Source organism: Ciona robusta, chromosome 10, assembly GCF_009617815.1.
Source record: "Ciona robusta chromosome 10, ASM961781v2".
NCBI lineage: Eukaryota > Metazoa > Chordata > Ascidiacea > Phlebobranchia > Cionidae > Ciona > Ciona robusta.
The window spans coordinates 3,049,813-3,070,155 of record NC_143244.1 but is presented as its reverse complement, the minus strand read 5'-3'; the positions used below and the strand labels follow the sequence as shown (position 1 = coordinate 3,070,155).

At 33.6% G+C, this 20,343-nt stretch overlaps 1 protein-coding gene and 1 long non-coding RNA gene across 4 annotated transcripts; one reads left to right on the top strand and one right to left on the bottom strand.

The window, feature by feature from the left end:
* Positions 1 to 317: 317 nt before the first annotated feature.
* LOC149729569 (uncharacterized) lies at positions 318 to 8,700 on the bottom strand. Of its 2 annotated transcripts, XR_016385764.1 has the most exons (4): positions 8,617 to 8,700; positions 8,423 to 8,540; positions 7,621 to 7,672; positions 318 to 5,821 (listed from the first exon to the last, which is right to left on the bottom strand). It is a non-coding gene; the product is annotated as an uncharacterized LOC149729569 (long non-coding RNA). The 2 variants fall into 2 exon arrangements; XR_016385763.1 differs by having other exon boundaries at positions 8,423 to 8,679.
* Positions 7,853 to 19,582, top strand: LOC149729568 (uncharacterized). 2 transcript variants are annotated; one of them, XM_089885703.1, is made up of 29 exons: positions 7,853 to 8,059; positions 8,380 to 8,429; positions 8,675 to 8,992; positions 9,406 to 9,534; positions 9,856 to 9,896; positions 9,967 to 10,093; positions 10,328 to 10,428; positions 10,737 to 10,805; positions 11,165 to 11,297; positions 11,460 to 11,535; positions 12,161 to 12,374; positions 12,609 to 12,756; positions 12,945 to 13,153; positions 13,283 to 13,409; positions 13,618 to 13,763; positions 13,892 to 14,375; positions 14,642 to 14,980; positions 15,115 to 15,148; positions 15,389 to 15,508; positions 15,828 to 16,066; positions 16,610 to 16,737; positions 16,823 to 16,870; positions 17,829 to 17,897; positions 17,987 to 18,083; positions 18,239 to 18,321; positions 18,440 to 18,542; positions 18,694 to 18,758; positions 18,876 to 19,015; positions 19,185 to 19,582. In XM_089885703.1, the coding sequence occupies exons 1-29, from the start codon at positions 7,920 to 7,922 to the stop codon at positions 19,306 to 19,308; spliced, it is 4,101 nt and encodes a 1,366-aa protein (XP_089741829.1). In that variant the 5' UTR covers positions 7,853 to 7,919; the 3' UTR covers positions 19,309 to 19,582. The 2 variants fall into 2 exon arrangements, with proteins under 2 accessions (XP_089741829.1, XP_089741830.1); XM_089885704.1 differs by lacking the exons at positions 18,694 to 18,758; positions 19,185 to 19,582.
* The last annotated feature ends 761 nt before the right edge of the window (positions 19,583 to 20,343 follow it).

Sequence of the window (20,343 nt, the reverse complement as noted above, 5' to 3'; positions counted from 1 at the left end):
AAATCTAAAAAAAAGCAATAATTTACCTGCACTGACCAGACGTCCAAACCGTCACATCTTACACTAAATCTATATATTTGGGCCAATTACCGACAATGATAAATTTTCGAGGCGACTAAAATACCTAACCATCTTAACGTGTATTATCTGTGCCATAATCGTATGTCTGCAAAACCAAGCGTGATGCTTAACTGTGGATACGTAGCGCACATACGAGTGGCAAGCACACGCGCTCAAACCCGTATGACAGGTTTTATTTCGCTCGAGGCCAATTCGAAGGAATAAAAAATCGTTCCTAACCAAAATCGTTTCTTATTACCTCACTGACGCATCATAGACGAAATAATGAAAGGAATGTGACGTGTACATCATGCCTTCGCTGTGTGATGTATTTACAAATGGATGAATGACGATAATTAGGGAGCACTTCGGTAAAACAATAATTAGTTTTAACTTGACTTATATACACCACCTATTAAAGTTGTTAGTCACATACTACAAAATGCCCGACGCACTAATTGTAAATTATAATTCTCGCCCCTAACACGGCCGTATAAGCTATATTGGGGTGATGATAAACTTTATATAACTGTGGCCTAAATAATGCTGGGTTCCCTGGATTGTCACGCCGTATAGGACTGCACCCATATAACAGTAATCTATTAATGAAACTCTCGTGGGTGTGGTTTTTTCGATCATGGTAAAACCGTCGGAACCTATCTATTTGAAGCGGTGCCATGCCCCAGTAATATACACCGAATCGTGAACTTGCACACATATTTATTCCAATTAAAAAAGTAATTCATAAATAATTAGGCGTAAATTACGGTAAAATTTTTAGTTTAATTGTCACGCGTCTTAACTTTTCAGGTGGCCAGGACCGGTTTTGACGTTGTAACTTGTGTTTTCGATCCTAATTAATTATTTGATCTCTGTCATGGAAGATACAAAAGTGTTGAAACGTAATGTGTTACATTGTTTTCCCGATAACGGAAATATGTGTAATGTAGAGCTATACTGCACAGTATTAATGCAGCACAGCACAACATGTCAATGTTATTTTTGCTTTCTATGAATCACGAATAACTGACCTTTAGTACCCTGTGTGACGTCACGATATTTTTGTTTTGATTTCGTCCTAACTTTTAATATTTCTAACCAACAATGCGTTACGTCCAAAGTAAATAGATATACAACCAGTAAGGACAGCCATTGTTTGTAAACAATGGTCAATGAATGCCACCTTGTTTTCCACATGAGGCGTTAAATGCATGCATCAGCATGGTCGCCAGACGGATATTTGGCATATTTTAACGCTTTTTAGACTTTTATTTATTTTTTGTTTCAAAAGTTGTATTATAGGATACGGGAAACACTTACGATGCATCAAAATTAATAAAAATTTAATATTTTACAAGCCAACCAAAACTTAAGCATTCGCGTTTTAAATGTAAATATTTAAAATTGATGTAATGCCGGTGCCAAATACGTTAAATATATATAATTGTGTAACATAAATAACCCAAACATTGCCCCAAAATGAGCAAATATGTCGGTTTACGTTTGTGAAGTTCAACGATGGTTAAACGGGGAAACATGTAAGAAACAAGATGGCGGCCTTTTCCTTGCTGATATAGTAGGGTGAGGGAAGATGGGACACTTTGTCAGACGAGACTTTTTTAATTTTCTTTTTAAGGACCCCCATTTAATGATAATCAGGAAAATAAGGTTACAGAATTATTCGACAGTATTATCACGACTTTATAAAACGCCCGTCAAAGCTGATTACTGTTTTTAAATATTAAAAAAAATATGTAAAATAGAAACAGTATACTTTGAACAGGTAAAAAAATGCGAAATAGCAAGGTGCTATTTTTTAAATCTCGCTAAATCACAAGCCAATGAATATTTTTTAGTTTGCGTGTGCGAACGATTAAACTAGTTTCATAGCTTCATAAAACAACCTTGAATATTTCGTACAGTTTGATTTTGTCTCATAAAACTAGTTTTAGTTTTGTAAAAAAACACTGAGATATAAGCATGAAGAAAATAGGCCAGGGTCAATATGACTTTAATTTGAGATAACAACAAAAATATCGGTTTAACGTTATATATATGAAGTTTACATGACAAAGAAACTAGCACAGCCTGTTAAACTCGGTAGGTTAAGTTGCAGAATACCAAAGTTAGTATAGACCAAGTTAGGAAACGGCGCTCGTGTCCGCCATTACGGAGCCCACAGAGCGTGAATCGCCTATACAAATGCATGGTCGGCATGTGTTCATTTAGTTCTTGTAAGCGATACAAAGCTAGAAATCACGTATAGCGGTTGTTTTAACATTTAAAATATAATTTCTAATATAAATCTTGTTATATAATAATAAATCTACGAATTAATGTGAAGTAAATTAATATTTTGACTGGTTTTCGGCGTACAGTGTGGTTTAACAGGGTACTTTACGTTGGCGATTAAGACTAGCAGCAATCAGCTTAGTTTACATAATAGTATATGATCATACCTACGAATCTACAGAGCCATTCTTTACTACATTTATAATCCAACATGAGTGGACATGCAGCTCCAAACTGCTTAAGTACTAGCAGATAGGGTGTTCGCGTTTTCCGATTTCATCAAGACCCGTAACGCAGAAAAGGTAGCTTACTAATTCAAGCAGAGGACCAAAAATAGTAACTTAGTAGTGTTTTCCTCAATGTCACTTCGATATTAGGCAAATTTTACACAGATACCTTAAGTTTCGTTGCCGGGTATACGTGTTAAGTTTGTGAGCCAAAAAGTAAAATCACGGCAATTTACATGCAAAACTGCAGCTAGATACACCAGTTTATGGTAATGTTATGCGTTTGTATTTATGGTAATGTTATTTTTGTTTGTATTTTTATGTTTTAAACATGTTCTTTTATGTTTTTGGTTAGTAAACCTGATATTTTCTGTATTTTTACTCTTTAATCGATCGAGTGTTCAATAAAAGTTGATTATTTTTGTGAGGTTTATTATTGTGATAAGATATAACATTAGTAGAAAGCCATTTTTACGCGCATAAGTGCTTGGTTTTAAAAAAATCGCAATATTTAAACGAAAAACAGCACCCAGCAATAATAAAATGCTATGCCGTGGGCTCCGTAATGGTGGCGACTATGACGTCATAGACGCGAGACAATGGATAACAAGACTCGTTGTTTTACAATCCGTTTCCTAACTTGGTCTATACTAACTTTGCAGAATACTACTATAAGATACTGATATAATAAAAAGATAATATTTTGAAAATATATTCCAAATTTGGTCATTTGCACTTGGTGATAATTTATGAGAAATGGCTTGTGCTAAAAACAGAGTAGTAATACCCAATTTGTAGCAAAAATAAAAACTTTATCAATAGTTATTATCAATTTTCTGTTGTTACATGTTCATATACATTTGTAGGATACAAAATTTATCCATTGATATTCGAACATTACCCATTGTTTTTCAAACAATACCAATTGTTACGCAATAACATAATGTATAGGTAACATGTTAAAACTATAGCAGTAAGGCAAGAAAGTGAATGTTTACTCATTGTTTAGACTTAATTTTCAAAGCGTACACTCGCGTAGAGTATTATTTCGTGTTTTTTACGTATATTTCTATTCATAAATACGCTTAATAATCAAAATTAACAAAGATTTTAAACTGTCCTATCTTATCCTGTGTGGTTTCGAATTTGTAAAATTTCACCTGTTGTGCGGATCGGTAAATAACTGCTCGTGTGTTTTATTATATTTTATTAAATCGGTGTCAATTGATAAAGGAATGATAGTACCAAAGTTAGTATAGACCAAGTTAGGAAACGGATTGTAAAACAACGAGTCTTTTTATCCATTGTTGCGCGTCTATGACGTCATAGACGCCACCATTACGGAGCCCACAGCATAGCATTTTATCATTGCTGGGTGCTGTTTTTCGCCTAAATAATGCGATTTTTTAAGAACCAAGCACTTCTGCGCGTAAAAATGGCTTTCTACTAATGTTATATCTTATCACAATAATAAACCTCACATAAAGAATCAAATTTTATTGAACACTCGATCGATTAAAGAGTAAAAAACAGAAAATATCAAGTATACCAACCAGAAATATAAAAGAACATGTTTAAAATATAAAAATACAAACAAAAACGCATAACATTACCATAAACTGGTGTATCTAGCTGCAGTTTTGCATGTAAATTGCCGTGATTTTACTTTTTGGCTTACAAACTTAACACGTATACCCGGCAACGAAACTTAAGGTATCTTTGTAAAATTTGCCTAATATCGAAGTGACATTGTGGTAAACAATACTGAGTTACTATTTTTGATCCTCTGCTTGAATTAATAAGCTACCTTTTCTGCGTTCTTGGTCTTTATGAAATCGGAATAGGCGAACACCTTATCTGCTAGTACTTAAGCAGTTTGAAGCTGCATGGCCACTCATGTTGAATAATAAATGTAGTATATACTGCTGGTCTGCAGATTCATAGGTATGACCATATACTATTATGTAAACTAAGCTGATTGCTGCTAGTATTAATCGCCAACGTTAAGTATCCTGTTAAACCACACTGTACGCTGAAAACCAGTCAAAATATTAATTTACTTCACATTAATTCTTAGATTTAATATTATACAACAAGATTTATATTAGAAATTATATATTAAATGTTAAAACAACCGCTATACGTGTTTTCTAGCTTTGTATCGCTTACAAGAACTACATGAACACATGCCGACCATGCATTTGTATAGGCGATTCACGCTCTGTGGGCTCCGTAATGGCGGACACGAGCGCCGTTTCCTAACTTGGTCTATACTAACTTTGGATAGTACTATTTCGTGGTATTACCCAAAAACCGTCATCTATTTTGATTTTGGAAATATTTGGCAATATGTGCTTAAGAGTCCCATCTTCCCCCATTGTACTATATTTATGTTCTTTGGTTACGTCAGGTACCCCATGCTCGCTGCCGACAGAAATGTTTTGCCCGTCTGCAGCCTATTGCCCTATATGACGTCGGAACACGCGTTCTTATAAAAACAAACAAATATCGAATTTAAGAAAGATGTCTTAGTGGTTTGTGTTTTAAAGAATGCAAATACAGCTTAAGTGTGCATCGAGCTAATATGTAAAACTCTATAAAATATTTTGCATAACCATAGCGACCTAATTGATATTTAAATTTAAAAACACTTTAAATTTAGACAAATTAAAACGAAATATGTGGTTTATGTTATAGGCAGTATTGAAAAAGGCGAGTGTTTTTTGTTTTTTTACGCCGAGTGTTTGTTATATTAAAAACTTTACTTATTTCCCTTGAATTTCAGCAGCTGTCGTATTTAGCCCTTCTATTGAGTAATAACTGTTGATTGTGCAACGTCACACTAGGAAATGACGTCATAGCCAACAAGCAGAGTGAGATAGCGTGCGCGGAAGTCGGCGTATATTGAGTCGGCACTTAATCGGTGTAAACAACTATGTTATTTGGGGAAAAGTTAGGAGATACAGATTGTATTCGTGCTGTTTATATAGTTTTAAGATTAAAAGGTTTCGATTGTTTAACATGTATACACAAATAGGTTGAAATACGTTACAGGATACAAAGATAAGTTCAGGCTACGTATAGACAGTAAACAGATTGACTTTATATATGTATCAAGTAAAGAGCGTTGATTGACTGTACCGTAGGTAATAGGTCAGTCTCTTGGTTTCAGGGAGTGGCTTATAAGAAAGAATGAAGGCAAACACGGATGGTGTGACGATGGGGGCGTTAAACGCTTTCGTCTGGAATTCGTTATATATGATGTTACTTTAATTAAAGTTGAGTTCGTCGGTTTAAACTATTTTCGTGGCGGCGCATGTTCACACATGTGAATAAACGTGCGTAAATATGTACTGTCGAAATAGCTTTGTAAAGATCGTACCAACGCTTATCCATGATAGATATGGTTATAGTAGGGTGGGGGAAGATGGGACAACTTGTCCCATTTAGTATTAAAGAAAGAACAATCCTAGAACTATAAAACGGTATTATCCCAACTCCCATATACCTTTGTTAATTGTTTAAAACACCACCAGGATATTAAGATAATATGTGATAAAGGTGTCCCGTCTTCCCCCACCCTACTATATATGACGTAGTGCTGTGGTGTAATTTAGATATCTAATGTTATATCCTCGTAGTTGACATGTTGTATTGGCGTTAGTAATTAAAGAGGATGTTATTGATAGAGTGCATCAAAGGTTAAGGAAATACCGCTCACATTCGGAGATAGCTGATCCGGACAACAACAGCGTTTCTAGTAATGTTATGATCGCAGTGAAAAGATAATGAATTATCAAGAGATACACGTGTGTAGCATGCACATGATTGAGATAGCCAGGGAGTATGGTAGAACTGTATATGGGTAAGTTACAATAGTTCGTATTAGAAAAAGCACCAAGTGCAAGTAAATACGCAGCGAATAATATTGATTTTAGCCATAATGAGTTCTAGATCAGTGCTACTTCTAAGTATAGTGTAAGTTTAATTGATTAATCATGTTTCAGTATAGTTTTCTATAAGAAACGAACAATACGCGCTCACTGTTATGTGGATTTTTTGGTTACACGAAAAAGCGTTTTAGTTTGCTTGTATATACACTTAAACGAATAGCGTGATGCATTATTTTGAGGTAAGATGGAATACAGTCAACGCCTAATTTGTTTTTTCGTGATTATGTTTTTACCAAATTAACAACACTCTTTCAGGATAGCGCGGCAATGAATATGACTCTGTAAATGTTTTTTGTTCCAAATGGGAATAAAAACAGAATGAAAACATATCTCATCTTATCGTACCATACTATACTTTCGAAGATTATAGAGTCCTACTCTACAAAATAAAATGACCTCGTATGAAATGTTCCCTGTTGGGTTTATACGTCATAGCCATTGTATTTTTACATGATATCGGTCCGTGAGTCAAAATACGCCACTGGTAACTTCCTTCTATAAACCATGTCATCGCAGCGAAAGCTTGGTATATGTAAGAAATATATATGAAGTTGGTAAAACGTTGTTTGTTTCGGAACTAAAACCTAAAACGGTTTCCTTTATATGGATTATATGTTTATGTTTGGGAATCATTAGCACATAATATTCCATAATTTCCTGATCGCGTTTTAACAATTAACAGAAATTAGGGTACGGTTATATAACTCTGTAATTTTCTGTTTACTTACAAATAAGACGATAAAAAAATGAAATTTTGGACTATATATTATTCCCTCAACCTATACTATATCCACATTAAATCACGAGTAGCATATTTACTTTGTTGGTGATCAATTGTGGATATACGTAATACTAACTACAGTTTAACCCAATACAAAAAAGATCAACTGACATTTAAGCCTCTTAGGTCGCGTGAGACGTGTTAATTACACACTTAAACCCAAAGTAGACTTGCGGCTGCTTAAATTCATGCGGCAGTCATGTTTAGTACATCAGCACTACCCGCGAGTTAAATCCGGATTTGTGTCATTTATGTCAAACTTCAAAGTAGAAAAGTAACATGTCGTAATAAGTCTTGTATAGCTTACCTATAGGGTGGGGTAAGATGGGACTTGTTTTCATTCTTCTTTCGTGTCGTATCTGGTAAAAAAACAATGAATGTTTACAGAATTATATAACTGTAGCCACGCGACTCTAAAATAGCTACTGAATGTTCAAAACATGATCAGTAAATATGGAATGTATATATGCTAACGGCATCTTGCCATACAATACTATATACCTTTAAATATAAACATTATCTGTTTTAAAATGAAAATATCGACCCTCCTTTTTGTTACAGATTTTTAGGTCATTCCAAACAATTAGGTCAATTAGTTCATTTAAAATGTCCTCGAGGGAAAAATTGTCATTTGACAGTCTGGAACAAGTTTGTGATTTAGTGGACGATTTCCTTTGTTGCGAAACCAGCGAAAAGAATGGATTGTTTTGGAATACACTGTATACGGAATCAACATTACAACAGATGTAAGTAACGCCACGATGGGTATTATGTAACCCTTCTGGAACGAACGCAAAATATAAAAGAGTTACCCTGTGTGTCAGTTTAAAATTGAAACCCGAAACAGCTGTTCTATATTGATAAAATTATAGCGCTTGTAGAATAAAATTACCAAAACACAAACAGACTATAAACGGTACAAAGCTACGATTCGTATAGCGTCTATTTTCCTACGCATTGCATACGAATCCATATGGCAGTTGTACGCAGTGTTTATTCCAAGAAATTGCGGAGTGCGAAACCTCGTAAACAAAGTATAGTCGTTAACGTTGTTGTTGTTTTGCAGGTACATTCAGTGTCTCATATACAAATACATCTCAATCACTTACGGATTAGGTAAGTTAAAACATATAGAGATTGGGGTAAGATGGTCTTCATTTTCTTTTATCGTCCCATTCGATAGTGAACAAAGAATAATTGTAGAATTGTATAACCGTGTGCTATCCGCTGTAAAATACCGTTGTTAATTGTTAAAAACACGATGAGGAACTGGAATATTGTGTGCTAACAGCATCCGTCTTACCCTGAAGTACTGTATTCAATCAGATAAACACTCATATTACTTTTACATTCTTATGCAGGACAAAAACCGCTACGAGAAGCCCTTAGGATAATAAAGAACTTGACATCAAACCCAGCGGCGGTAAAATCACATTCTCTTGATGCCCCGTCACCCCCACAACTCACACACCCAGCTGTAAGCGCCCCTACAAGTCCCTCTTCAACGGTTATTGCTCAAAAACGAAACAGGTCCGCCACAGGACCGAGTAGAAGAATAAGTTTGGATTTAAAGTCCCAGCAACACCGTAGTTCTCTTGGCCCTGAACCCCTTGGGAATAAACTAAGGAGAAAAACTAGCGCTGGTTTTATGGAAACCCAACAAAAGGCACTACAAGAAGGTAAGTGTGTTTGTAGTGGACAATGGACATGCCGAAGTTAAAGCATAAGTTATGCAACTGGTGTAAACGCGGACATTCGTGTAATAACTCGAAAGCGGGCATGAAATGCGTATATAGGATGTACCGGCGCGTCATCCTTAGGTATAGGAAGATAATCAAATATTCATTGTAGAAGGAAGGCATTACATTTCTGAGTAAACGTGTAGCGATATCAGCACAACGTGATTAATACTTTGTGTAAGATTGCGTGATATCTCGCCGCTTGTTTGTTTTAAGTTACTACAAGTCATGCCAAGAGTCTTGGTAGAGGCGGCTCAGCCATCACGTTTAGAAACGCTCACGACATAAGCTGACAAATCACATTTCTACATACACTGTGGCTTCCGTTAAACGTTAACTCAATTTGTCTGCAGAAGAAGAGCGCGTGTCAGCAACAAAACTGCGCTCTCTGCTCTACACTCTCTACTACGTAGTTAACACATGTGACGCTCGAAAATGGGACTTTACGGCCCTGAGAGATTCGTTCCTTTTATGGAACAAAGGTATCACAACGTTTTTATATTTACTGAATTTTTTAAACAGTTAAAACAAAATTCGAACGAAAATAATAAGATTTTTAAACGCTGGAAATAGCCTGAATGTTATCATCTTAAATTAAAAATATTTTTTGTATGAATTTATAAACCAACACAAAACGTACTGAATGTATTCTATAAATAAAACTAAGTTTTTATTTCTTGGTGAGAAATGGCACTAAAATAAAAAACTAGGCTATACTTTTTGATTTCATTAAACCACAACTGAAACTTACTTTATACAATTCTAAAAAGACTTGTCAGATTTTATTCCTATTTTTATTACAGCAAGAAGTTGGGGTAAAGATGCTTCAGAGTTTGAATCAACTGTAAGTATCAATAATTTGTGTCCTGATTGTCATTTGTTATTTAATTGACATTTGTGTTTTGATTAACAAGGTGATGAAAATGTTTTCACGTCCCCCTGATGATGATAAAGAGAGAAACACGTGGCACAGATTAACTTCGAACGTAATCGGCAACTTCAATTTAAATGCCAACCACTCCCATCTTGATGACAAGCAAGGTAACAACCGTTTGTTAATGCTGAAATATTAAGTTAGAACAAATGTTTTTGGGACATTGGATGTCTAACTTTGACAAGTAGATAACACATTATGTTAATAATCAGATATCATTTATGAAATGGGACCCATAGTCTTGTTATCTGTATTTTTATCGCATGTGATCCACCATGTATAGAGCTTACACACTTCTGATAATAAATATTTAATAAGATTAAATATATTTTATCCTACAGTTGGCGAAAGCCTTAAGTATTGGCTCTTAAGAAACAAAATCAACCAATCAACATCACCTGTTGGATCAGTAATTAACGGACTTATTGAAACTGCTGAAAAAGTGATTAATAAGTCTAGATTTTAGCATTTATTTTCAAGCTCCTATTTCTCTATTATTTATGGTAGCCACGTTTTTAACACCATATTAGAAGAAAATTAATACAATTGTATATTACTGTAATACCATGAAGTAACAGCATGCTACTACATTATACAGAAAGCAGGGATTTCCATTTTTGGCAAACTTTGCTCTACCAATACTCCCACACAAAGTATTGATATCAAAGTCCATTTAAACCCAGTCAATTGAACATGATTTCCTGCCATGCAAAGTGGAAAAGGTTTCAAATATTAAATGTTTATGCTTAGGTTTATGAAGATAATGAAGAGAGTAAAGTTCTACCATTGCTGCATATTCTATGTGAAACTATCATAATGGTTGGTATTGTTTATTGCCGTATGTACTGCATGGGATTCTAGTGATTTTGTTTACAATACCAATTATTGTAAAAAATTATGAGTTATATAAGTGAAACTTTTTTGATTGTATGTTTTGTTACTACACAGAAACAGAAAATGTGTCTTGGCATCAATGCGTTTAGAAAAAGCAGCAAGAGTCTAATAAGAGTTTAATAACTCTTGCTGCTTTTTGCTGCAATAGATATATTTACCAGGCTGCATCACTAATCCAATTGGTAAAATGAGTAGAGTAAATTTGATTAGGCTAAAAAATACAATAAAAGTTTGCATTATTAAGAAATCACTGGTTAAGATTTAAATTCATAAATTTTCTTCAGGCACAGTATGTACCGCTTGATGTGCTTCAGCGAGCATATGCTGCCTTACAAATGTTCTATCTATGGTCAACACCTATTGCTGCTGCTGTCAAAGAGGTTTTGGATCTAATTCAAATTGAAATGAAGTCTCCAGGTTTGTCATGTGTTTGAACAAAAAAATAGTTTGGAATTAATTGCAAAGTATTGAAATTGTGTCTATAGAAATGACTAAACAGGTTAAGCTTTATGCACTTGTTTGACAATATTTTGTGTTTTCAGACAGTTTTTTTGTTTACATTTGGCAATAATATTACAGGATATTTCTGGAGATTGCTCTTCTTTCAAGAACAAGAAATTCAAAATTTATCTTCACCCATAGACATCTCATTAACGTAAGTTATATAGCATATGCATCTAATTTTATATGTCAACAAATTTTCTTTGCTATTTCATATTGTACATGTAGATAGTTGTTCAACACTTTATGTATCAAATACAGGGTGCACTTATGCTAATACTCATAGGGGTCAAATGCCTACGAAACATGCTGACTTTATAACTTACGAAATTATGTGTTACAAGTTACAACATTTTAATTATTACATGTTGGTGATAAAAGGTAAAAATAGAACTATGATCTTATATAACTTGTTGTGAATAAACAACTGTCACTATGAGTAACAATGTGTTGTTGACTCATAGTTTCTATCAGCATGTAAATAATAATAACTGCGCACGCTTGGGGTGTATAGAAATAACTTGTTTTTTTATAAATTATGTGTTCTTCTTGAAACTGATTGTATTTTGCTATGTGGTTATTGGCCTTTTCAAGACTAAATCCCAGGTCCCATAGTTTAGCTGGCTGTAGGACCCTATAGATTGGGTTTTACCACATATAGATATACTTAAATATTTTCCAGTACATATAAACTTAACCAGTTAGCTCATTGCTTTAGAATCCAAACCTTATAATAAAGTCTTGCCTATGCGATACTATACATGCTTTTTTACTAACAGATGTAGTTCAACAAATATATTCGTTGACACCTCGATTACTTATGGAAAACAGTTACAAGTTCTGTTTGAAAAGTACAGCACAACCACCATGCAACATAAAGAGGATGGTATACCCGACACTTCGTATCACAACCGTGTTCTAATGAAGCAAATGTTTAACTCAGTGTTTGGGTGGGAAAGCTGTGACATTGCTGGACTAGAAAGACTTCTCAAGGTGAAGAAATGATAAAACTGTATTTTGCAGTAATACTTTAACTTGGTTGTTGTTTAAACAAGCTTGAGAAAACCAGAACATATTTTCTGGACACATATCTATTTTTTAAAATTTACAAAAAAATATTCGGACACAATAATTATGGTCTTTGATTTATTAAGTGTAGAATAACCCCACTACTGCTTGTACTCTTACACAACTTAAAACTTGTTAATGAAAGTTTCATTACATTAGATATGTCCATCACCTCTGCTTGCCACTCTGACATCAGAAGCATTGCAAGTTATGGAACAATCTGTTGAGATGGCGAACCACAATGAAGCCCAAGCTTATATAAGGCTACAACTTGAATGTATATCTAATAAATTAACAGAAGACACAGGTATTTGTTTTTTGATACAAGAAATGATAGATGCTTATCACAAGTGTTTTTATCATGTATCTTTTAAAATACCTTGTTTTAATTAATAATACTTGTAACACATATGGCCTACAAACCCTTTTCATTCACGTTTTATATGCAACGAATGTCAGATACTTTGGCTGAACCTAAATATTTTAAAATTACAGATGAAAGTGGTGGTTTGGATACAGCAATGCCAGATATGCCAAGAGCCAGTGTAATATTCCCTACATTAAAGCCAAATGAAAACAACCCAATGCTCCCAACTTTGAAGAGAAACAATTCTTATCTTAACAGAATCGCAGCGTCTCATTATGACAGGCCCTGTCTGATGCAGGAAGACAATGCTGATGGTGACATTATGAATCACGCACCAGTGCGTCATAATGAGTTATTGATGACCGACATTACATATTATGTGCCAGAGTTTCAGTTTTCAAGCTGTGACTAATAACTTCCTTTAATTGTTGGCGCAGTTTCTGTCATTTAATAGTTCCTTTTTTAGGTCACAATTAATATCTTCAACAAAAGTCAAATATCAGACACAATGTTTCAAATTGTACGAACCGCTGCAAAGGAATTTGTTCAGGAAAAAAGAAAAAGCACAAGTGCATCATCCTTTAGATCACGTTGTAAGAACCACTATATCACCAAACACCTTTTTAGCGTACTAATATGTGCTTTCTATTTCTGTGTAACCTAAAGTATATAAGCTTTTAGCCTATTTAGGAACTATATACAAGGCAAACCATAAAGTGAAATAGAACAAAAGATATCTTTTGTATAACATAAAGTAACAAATAATGTACCATAAAACTCCATAAAAACCTTTGTTTTAAGACCGTTCACGTGGTCGCTCACATCTTGTTGAAGACGATGCAAGAGACAGTGGGTTAATTGAAGATGCAGGGGATACCCAAGAGGAAGATAAACATACTTCTCCTATTCAAACTAAACATGATCAAGCAGAAAAGATTGATAAAAAGGTTTACTTTTAAATGTTTTAAACCTATTTAAATTTTAAAATTCATATTCAATCACATGTATTATGTATTATACTATTTTTCAGTTCTGTCTTGTCGAAGCAGTTCTAACATATTAACATAATACATAGATGTGCGGGAAATTTTGGGAAGAATTTAGTGAGTGCGGGTTTAAAGAAAACAAGAACACAGAATCAAACTTACTGGAAGAGTTGCTTAACACAATGACATTAGAAGAAGATGTAACACAGAATGTTGCAGAGAAAACCGAAAAATCATCTTCTGGAAGTGGATCTCTTGAAGTAAGTCCGGAGAAAGTGAAGACTGAAGATCCTCCTTCTCCTTTCGATACCTTGAATACAAATGAAGATGATCTGACTTCTAATCTTGATGATGTTCAGTTTGAGTTGGAAATAAAAGCCAATAGATCAAAAACATATAAAAATAGGTTTAAGACTCTGGGAAGAAAAGGTTTAAAAGCTGTAAGAGCAGTGAAGAGGACAGCATCCTCAAGAGTCGCTCATTATGATCCATATTCTGATCATCGTAAGAAGAAGCTTAGCCAAGAAGAGACTGTAGTGAATGTAGCAAAAGATGGAAAACCAAGAAAATCAAGTAATTTTTTCCATTTTCTACACATGTGCTATAGAAAGATGACTTGATCTATCATATACTCTATTCTGTATGATTAAACCCCTAAGCTCAACACATCAGGAAATTTATTGGGAGGAAGGCAAAATTGGCCACACAAAGGCTACAGTTTTAGATAATAAATATTCCCATTCATTTACAATGTTTATGAGATAGGGGGATAGTTTAATTGTAAATAACTAAGCTTTTAGGGCTAAAGACCATTGAACTAACAAAAAGCTGTCTATCAGGTTGTGAGGAACCAGTTGTTATGACTCCTCCTCCCTTACCATCTGAGTCCGGAAGTCACAGATGGAGAACTTATTCTGATCCTTTTAAGAAATCTGGAAAGAGAAGCAAAAGTGGAAAGTACACACACATCAGTCAGCTCTTCTCAAGTCAAACTGATGTAAATGAACAGAACAATACCCTGCAATCTACATCATCAAGTGGAAGTTTAAAACCATCATTATCCTTTACCAAATCATTTGATCATTCGAAAGATCAGAATCAAAACTCTGATAATGTTAACACATCTTCTCGTAACCCAGGAAGGTACTACACACTGCAATCGAGGAAACACTCAACAGGTAATTATTTCTGCTTTTAAAATTGCTCTTTAGATAACTCTTATTCATCATAATTAACTGCACACGCCAATGTTGTTTGAAAATGTGTACTAGTACAACATGTTAAACACTTTTTCTTAATATTGCTCCTGTAGAGACAAAATTAGAAGACGAAGACTCAAGAATCAGGTGAGAAATTTTATATTAATACAAGACTAAAATAAATTGCTTAAATAAGAAGTATACTTATTATAAGCAAACTCAATGGACTTTCATACAAATACCCTTTACAAAATAACAATCCTATTCAAACTGAAATACTTTTGTGGGTAATGGGCCAACTCCAGCTTAAGCCCAGCTTTCCCTGACATATTTAATACATCTTTCTTGTCCATATATAACATAAATAGCCCTTATTTTATTCTACAGAATGGATTCAGGGATTGTTCTTGATAAAGATGGGGATCGTGTCTTTCAGAACTTAAGTCTTCCAGATTGGGAAGAAACAGGAATTGCAGGAGTGAAGTCCTTTAGGAAACAAGCAGTAAGGTAAGCGACATTGGAAAAGAGAATAAAAAGTACTTTACCAGCAAATTAGAAGGGAGAGGGCATCAGACTTGAGTGACAATGTATTGGGGTATGGTTTCATAGCTGCCAAAATCAACACACTTGTTGTTCTCATTTTTCATTTGATTTAGATTTTATTTTGCAAAGTAAGGGGTATATGTTTACTGCAATGTTATAACTTTAATAAATGCATACATGGTGCATCATGCAGTTCTTTGTAAAAATGTGGTCACTGCTTTAATGTTAAATCTAAATCTCTATCAATAAAGAGAAATTTTTCAAACAATTTTTCAACTTCAAGGCGGACAAGAAAGAGTAGATCATCTTTGAGTCACATTTCACCTCGCCCTCTGAGGAAAAAAGTGGTTAAACTTGTGTTTGCTGGAAATGATGAAACTGTGGGCCATCTTGCAAGATCTTATTATGAACTAAGAACTCGTCAAGCAACTAGAGCTCCACTTTTACAACATGTTGATTTGAAGTTGTTTTACATTCCTGTGGGGGAGTCTTCCTTTGCCGATGAAGCAGTTTTAAACTTAGGTATTTTTAAATGAATAAAACTTAATATTACTTTAGGCCCTAAGGTGTAAAACAGAATACCCGTGTTATAACAAAGCAACGTTGTTACCCTGTCATGCGAAGATAAATATGTTACATTCACTAACTCTTTCACCCTTTAGAGATATATTTTTTAACAAGTTTTCTGTTCCTAATTGACTGTCTCATATTGCTCTTTTAGGTTTTCAAACCCTAGTTTTTAACAAATAGCTTAGATAGAGAAGCTCAAAAGCAAGATAGAGATCAAATAAGTTGCTTTTCTTTAACATAATAACATTAAAACCTTGTTTTAATGCAAAAAAAAACACATCATATTCTTAAAAGAATACATCCCGGTTTTAAAGTTTACTAAAAACTTATGAATGCTGTGATGCCCTTTTCAATCAGTATTAGTGTAGATAATCCTTTCTTCTTTAAAATGTGATAGTTTACCAACTTATAATCATTTTTGTAAACCTTGTTTCTGAATGCATATTTGCATTACTTGTCGCCAAAAGGTTAAAACACCCTGTTAATTATACACAGATGGAGACACTATATTTGATCTTAAAGTAGCAAAGATGTTGGGAGCATCTGATCCTTGGTATCAGTCAACTGTTCTTCAAACTACGAGTAATTTACTTCGGGTTTGTCCAACTACTCCACTGGATGAGGTATATATGATGATATGAATATTTCTTTTATACCTTAGCAATATATTGCCAAAGTATCTAAGGATGATGTGTTATTGCTTTTCAGAATTTAGAAGAAGACGAAAATGCAACCAAATTTTTAACACCACAAAAGGTATTGTAATGGTTAAATATATATAGTAGGGTAGGGGAAGATGGGACACTTTGTCAGAGAAGACTTTTTTTAATTTTCTTTTTATGGACCTCCATTTAATGATAATCAGGAAAATAAGGTTACAGAATTTTTCGACAGTATTATCACGACTTTATAAAACGCCTGTCAAAGCTGATTACTGTCCCATCTTCCCCCACATTGTAGTTTTGTATGTTTTCATTGCCAAACTTTGAAAGGTTTGTTTTTAATTTAGTAATTTATACCTCAGGAGTTATTCAACTATAAGATACTGATATGATAAAAACATAATATTTTGAGAATATATTCGAAATTTGGTCATTTGTACTTGGTTATAATTTATGAGAAGAAGAGTAGTGATACCCAATTTGTAGCAAAAATAAAAACTTTATTACTGGTTATAATCAATTTTCTGTTATTACAAGTTCATATACATTTGTAGGATACAATATTTATCCATTGATGTTCGAACAATACCAATTGTCGTTCAAACAATACCAATTGTTATGCAATAATATAATGTATGGGTAACATGTAAAAACTATAGCAGTAGGGCAGGAAAAAGAATATTTAGACTTAATTTTCAAGGCGTAGAGTATTATTTCGTGTTATTTACGTATATTCCAATTTATAAATGCACTTAATAATTAAAATTAACAATGATTTTAAACTGTCCCATCTTATCCTGTGTGTTTTCGAATTTGAAAAATTTAACTTGCTGTGCGGATCGCTAAATAACTCCTTGTGTGTTTTATTATATTTTATTAAATTGTTGTCAATTAATAAAGGAATGATAGTACCAATTCAGGGTATTACCCAAAACCGTCATCTATTTTGATTTTAGAAATATTTGGCAATATGTGCTTAAGTGTCCCATCTTCCCCCATTGTACTATACTGTTGATTTCTCTATAAAATATTTTTTTCGTATTTTATTTCAGCTTGTGCAGAAAAGCTTACTCAGTTATTGTCGATATGCGCTGAAGACATCTTACCTTCCACTGTATAAGGTATGTAGCATTTGGTGTGCAGGTCTAGAAGTGCAGAGTTTTTCATGGGATAAGATATCAGAAGTAACAAAACAAATACAATTTTTCAGGCAAAAATGAGAACAAGTGCTGATGAGATTATAACTGAAATATTTTGCTGTGTTGCTGAGATTGGCAACTTGGCATATAAACAAGCAGTCAAAGCAGGTAGCTATAGCAATAATTTCTTACATTATGTTGTTCTTTGATTTTATTAATATTGCTTTGTAGAGTAGTAGTTTTTTATCCTTTGTGTTTTTTTAACTTTTGCTGCTAATTACGTTTTGTTTATACCACTAATGCATTGACTGTCTTTTTAATAGGGAGATTTGGCAAACTTGGAAGGTTGGTTGATTTATCTAATGATGGACCTCCACCTGCTTACAGTGTGCTTGAATATTCAAAGGTAAAACATAACTACTGTTATTGTAGAAGTGATAATTTGATAAATATTGCTTGTAAAAAAATATAGTTTCTTTATTTTTACATAAATTATAATGTTAATTGTTCTTTTTTTTGTTTAGATTGGTATTAATGGTTCTTACTTGGGGCTTAAAACTTTAAATGAAGCATTTTATTACTCAGTTCAAGTTACTCCTGAAGAACTAGTTACCAACAATACCAAAGGTGATTGAAATGATAAATAATTTACTATTTAAAACTGCTGTAGCAAGATATTATCTTCAATTTTAAATAGGCTCATTTTTTAATATCAATGAAACTATAACCTTTTTATATTTTTGGTTTGGATTTAGATTTTTAATAAATGTATTATAAGGTTCCGGAAATCTGCATGTGACTTTAATTGAAAATGGAAGGAAAGTGAAAGGAAAACAATCAAAGGTGGACCAAGTATTAATCAATGCATTTCCTGAACTTTTATATTCTATTTGAGTGAATTCGTTTGAAACGACCTAGAGCCCATTCCACTCAGAGAATTTACTAAATTTAATCTTGTAGACTCCTGTTGAAGAAGAGGCAAATGATATTCCTGCATCAGTGATCCGAGCCAGTGATCTAAACATGGAAGTGATCCAACCACCACAAGGCACTGTCACCATATGCCTAGATAATTCCCTTATATTTACTAACATTAAAAGGTTTGTAATAAATAATAGTATTGTATTCCCCTGGCCAAAGTAAACATTATGTACAAGATAATGTTAAATTGAGCAATCTATATAAAAAAAATTAAATTTAAATAGATCAATAGTTTCACCTCCCATAGTTCTATCTTTCACCTAAAATAATCTGCAATCTTTGTCACAGCATTGAAATTCAGAGATGCATTGCACCCGAATATGAAAAATCGTTTCAAAGAAAAAAAAGGCAAAACCAAAATACATCCAGAATGATGTCTCTGCCAATTAAAACTTTCTGGCCTACTTTATGAGATAGCAAAATCACTTCAGAAAGTAATATCTGACCTCATTTTTTATGTGATTATATGGTTTCATTTGCAATATATAGTTTTTTGAGATTAAATTGGAGCTGATTGGTTTTATTTTATTGAGTTTCAAAGCATGTGCCAAGAAAAAGTAGTGATAATATTTATTGCACGTCACTATAAATTACTTTTTGTAAATTTTATTCAAAGTTTCATAGACTAGAGTTTATGCATTGTAATTACGAATATTCGTTCAAGCAATAAACCTATAAAACATGTGCTCTGGACATCTGAATAAATAAATGACATTTCTGGTTGAGTTACTTATTGAGCACGTTAGTGGTCATATAGATCCTTTTTCGTCGAACAGTTGTTCTTGTTGTTGTTTTTTGGACGACTTTTTTCCGCACTTACCTCAATTTTCAATTCTAGAAATTATTCTTCATTCTTTTGATTGAAATCAAATCATAATATATATTTATAATTTTTAGACTGAATTTTCAGATTTAAAACCACACGATGAGCGATTAATTAACGATTACTTTCCTCATGCACTTTACATAGCGGAAACACTGTCTGGCAGTTTGACGGGAAACGACGGCACGTGTTTTATCTACACAACGATTCACGACTGGATCAAACTATTAGCATTTAAGTGGGGACGCATTAAATGCACTACTCTTATACCGTATTATCATTAATCGTAATTGAAACATTTTAATTCAACAATATATTATTAATATTAACTTCTAACATCACCTAATTACTGCGTGATAACGGTTTGTCAAAATTCATGAAAACAAACGTTTTTAAGCGACGACAACGTTAACCAGTGTTAGTTTACAAGTCAACACATGGTACAGGAGTTGTACAAAGCGTATTTACACATATTCTTCACCAATCACTCAATCCTCATACGTCATAAGTTTCATTAGTTATAATACATGTATAAATACATTCTGCCTACTGCTCCACAGTCACCATTGGCGACTAGAACCCGTTTTGTTGGTTACTTCGGATTTGTTTTAATTAATATATCAG

What these genes read in the sequence shown, in the direction of transcription:
- LOC149729568 (XM_089885703.1), top strand. Translation starts at nt 7,920, where the DNA reads ATGTCCTCGAGGGAAAAATTGTCATTTGACAGTCTGGAACAAGTTTGT. An exon ending in TGAAGCAGTTTTAAACTTAG is followed by an intron (nt 16,067 to 16,609) that starts GTATTTTTAAAT and finishes AATTATACACAG; the next exon opens with ATGGAGACACTATATTTGAT. An exon ending in TGAAAGGAAAACAATCAAAG is followed by an intron (nt 18,759 to 18,875) that starts GTGGACCAAGTA and finishes TTAATCTTGTAG; the next exon opens with ACTCCTGTTGAAGAAGAGGC.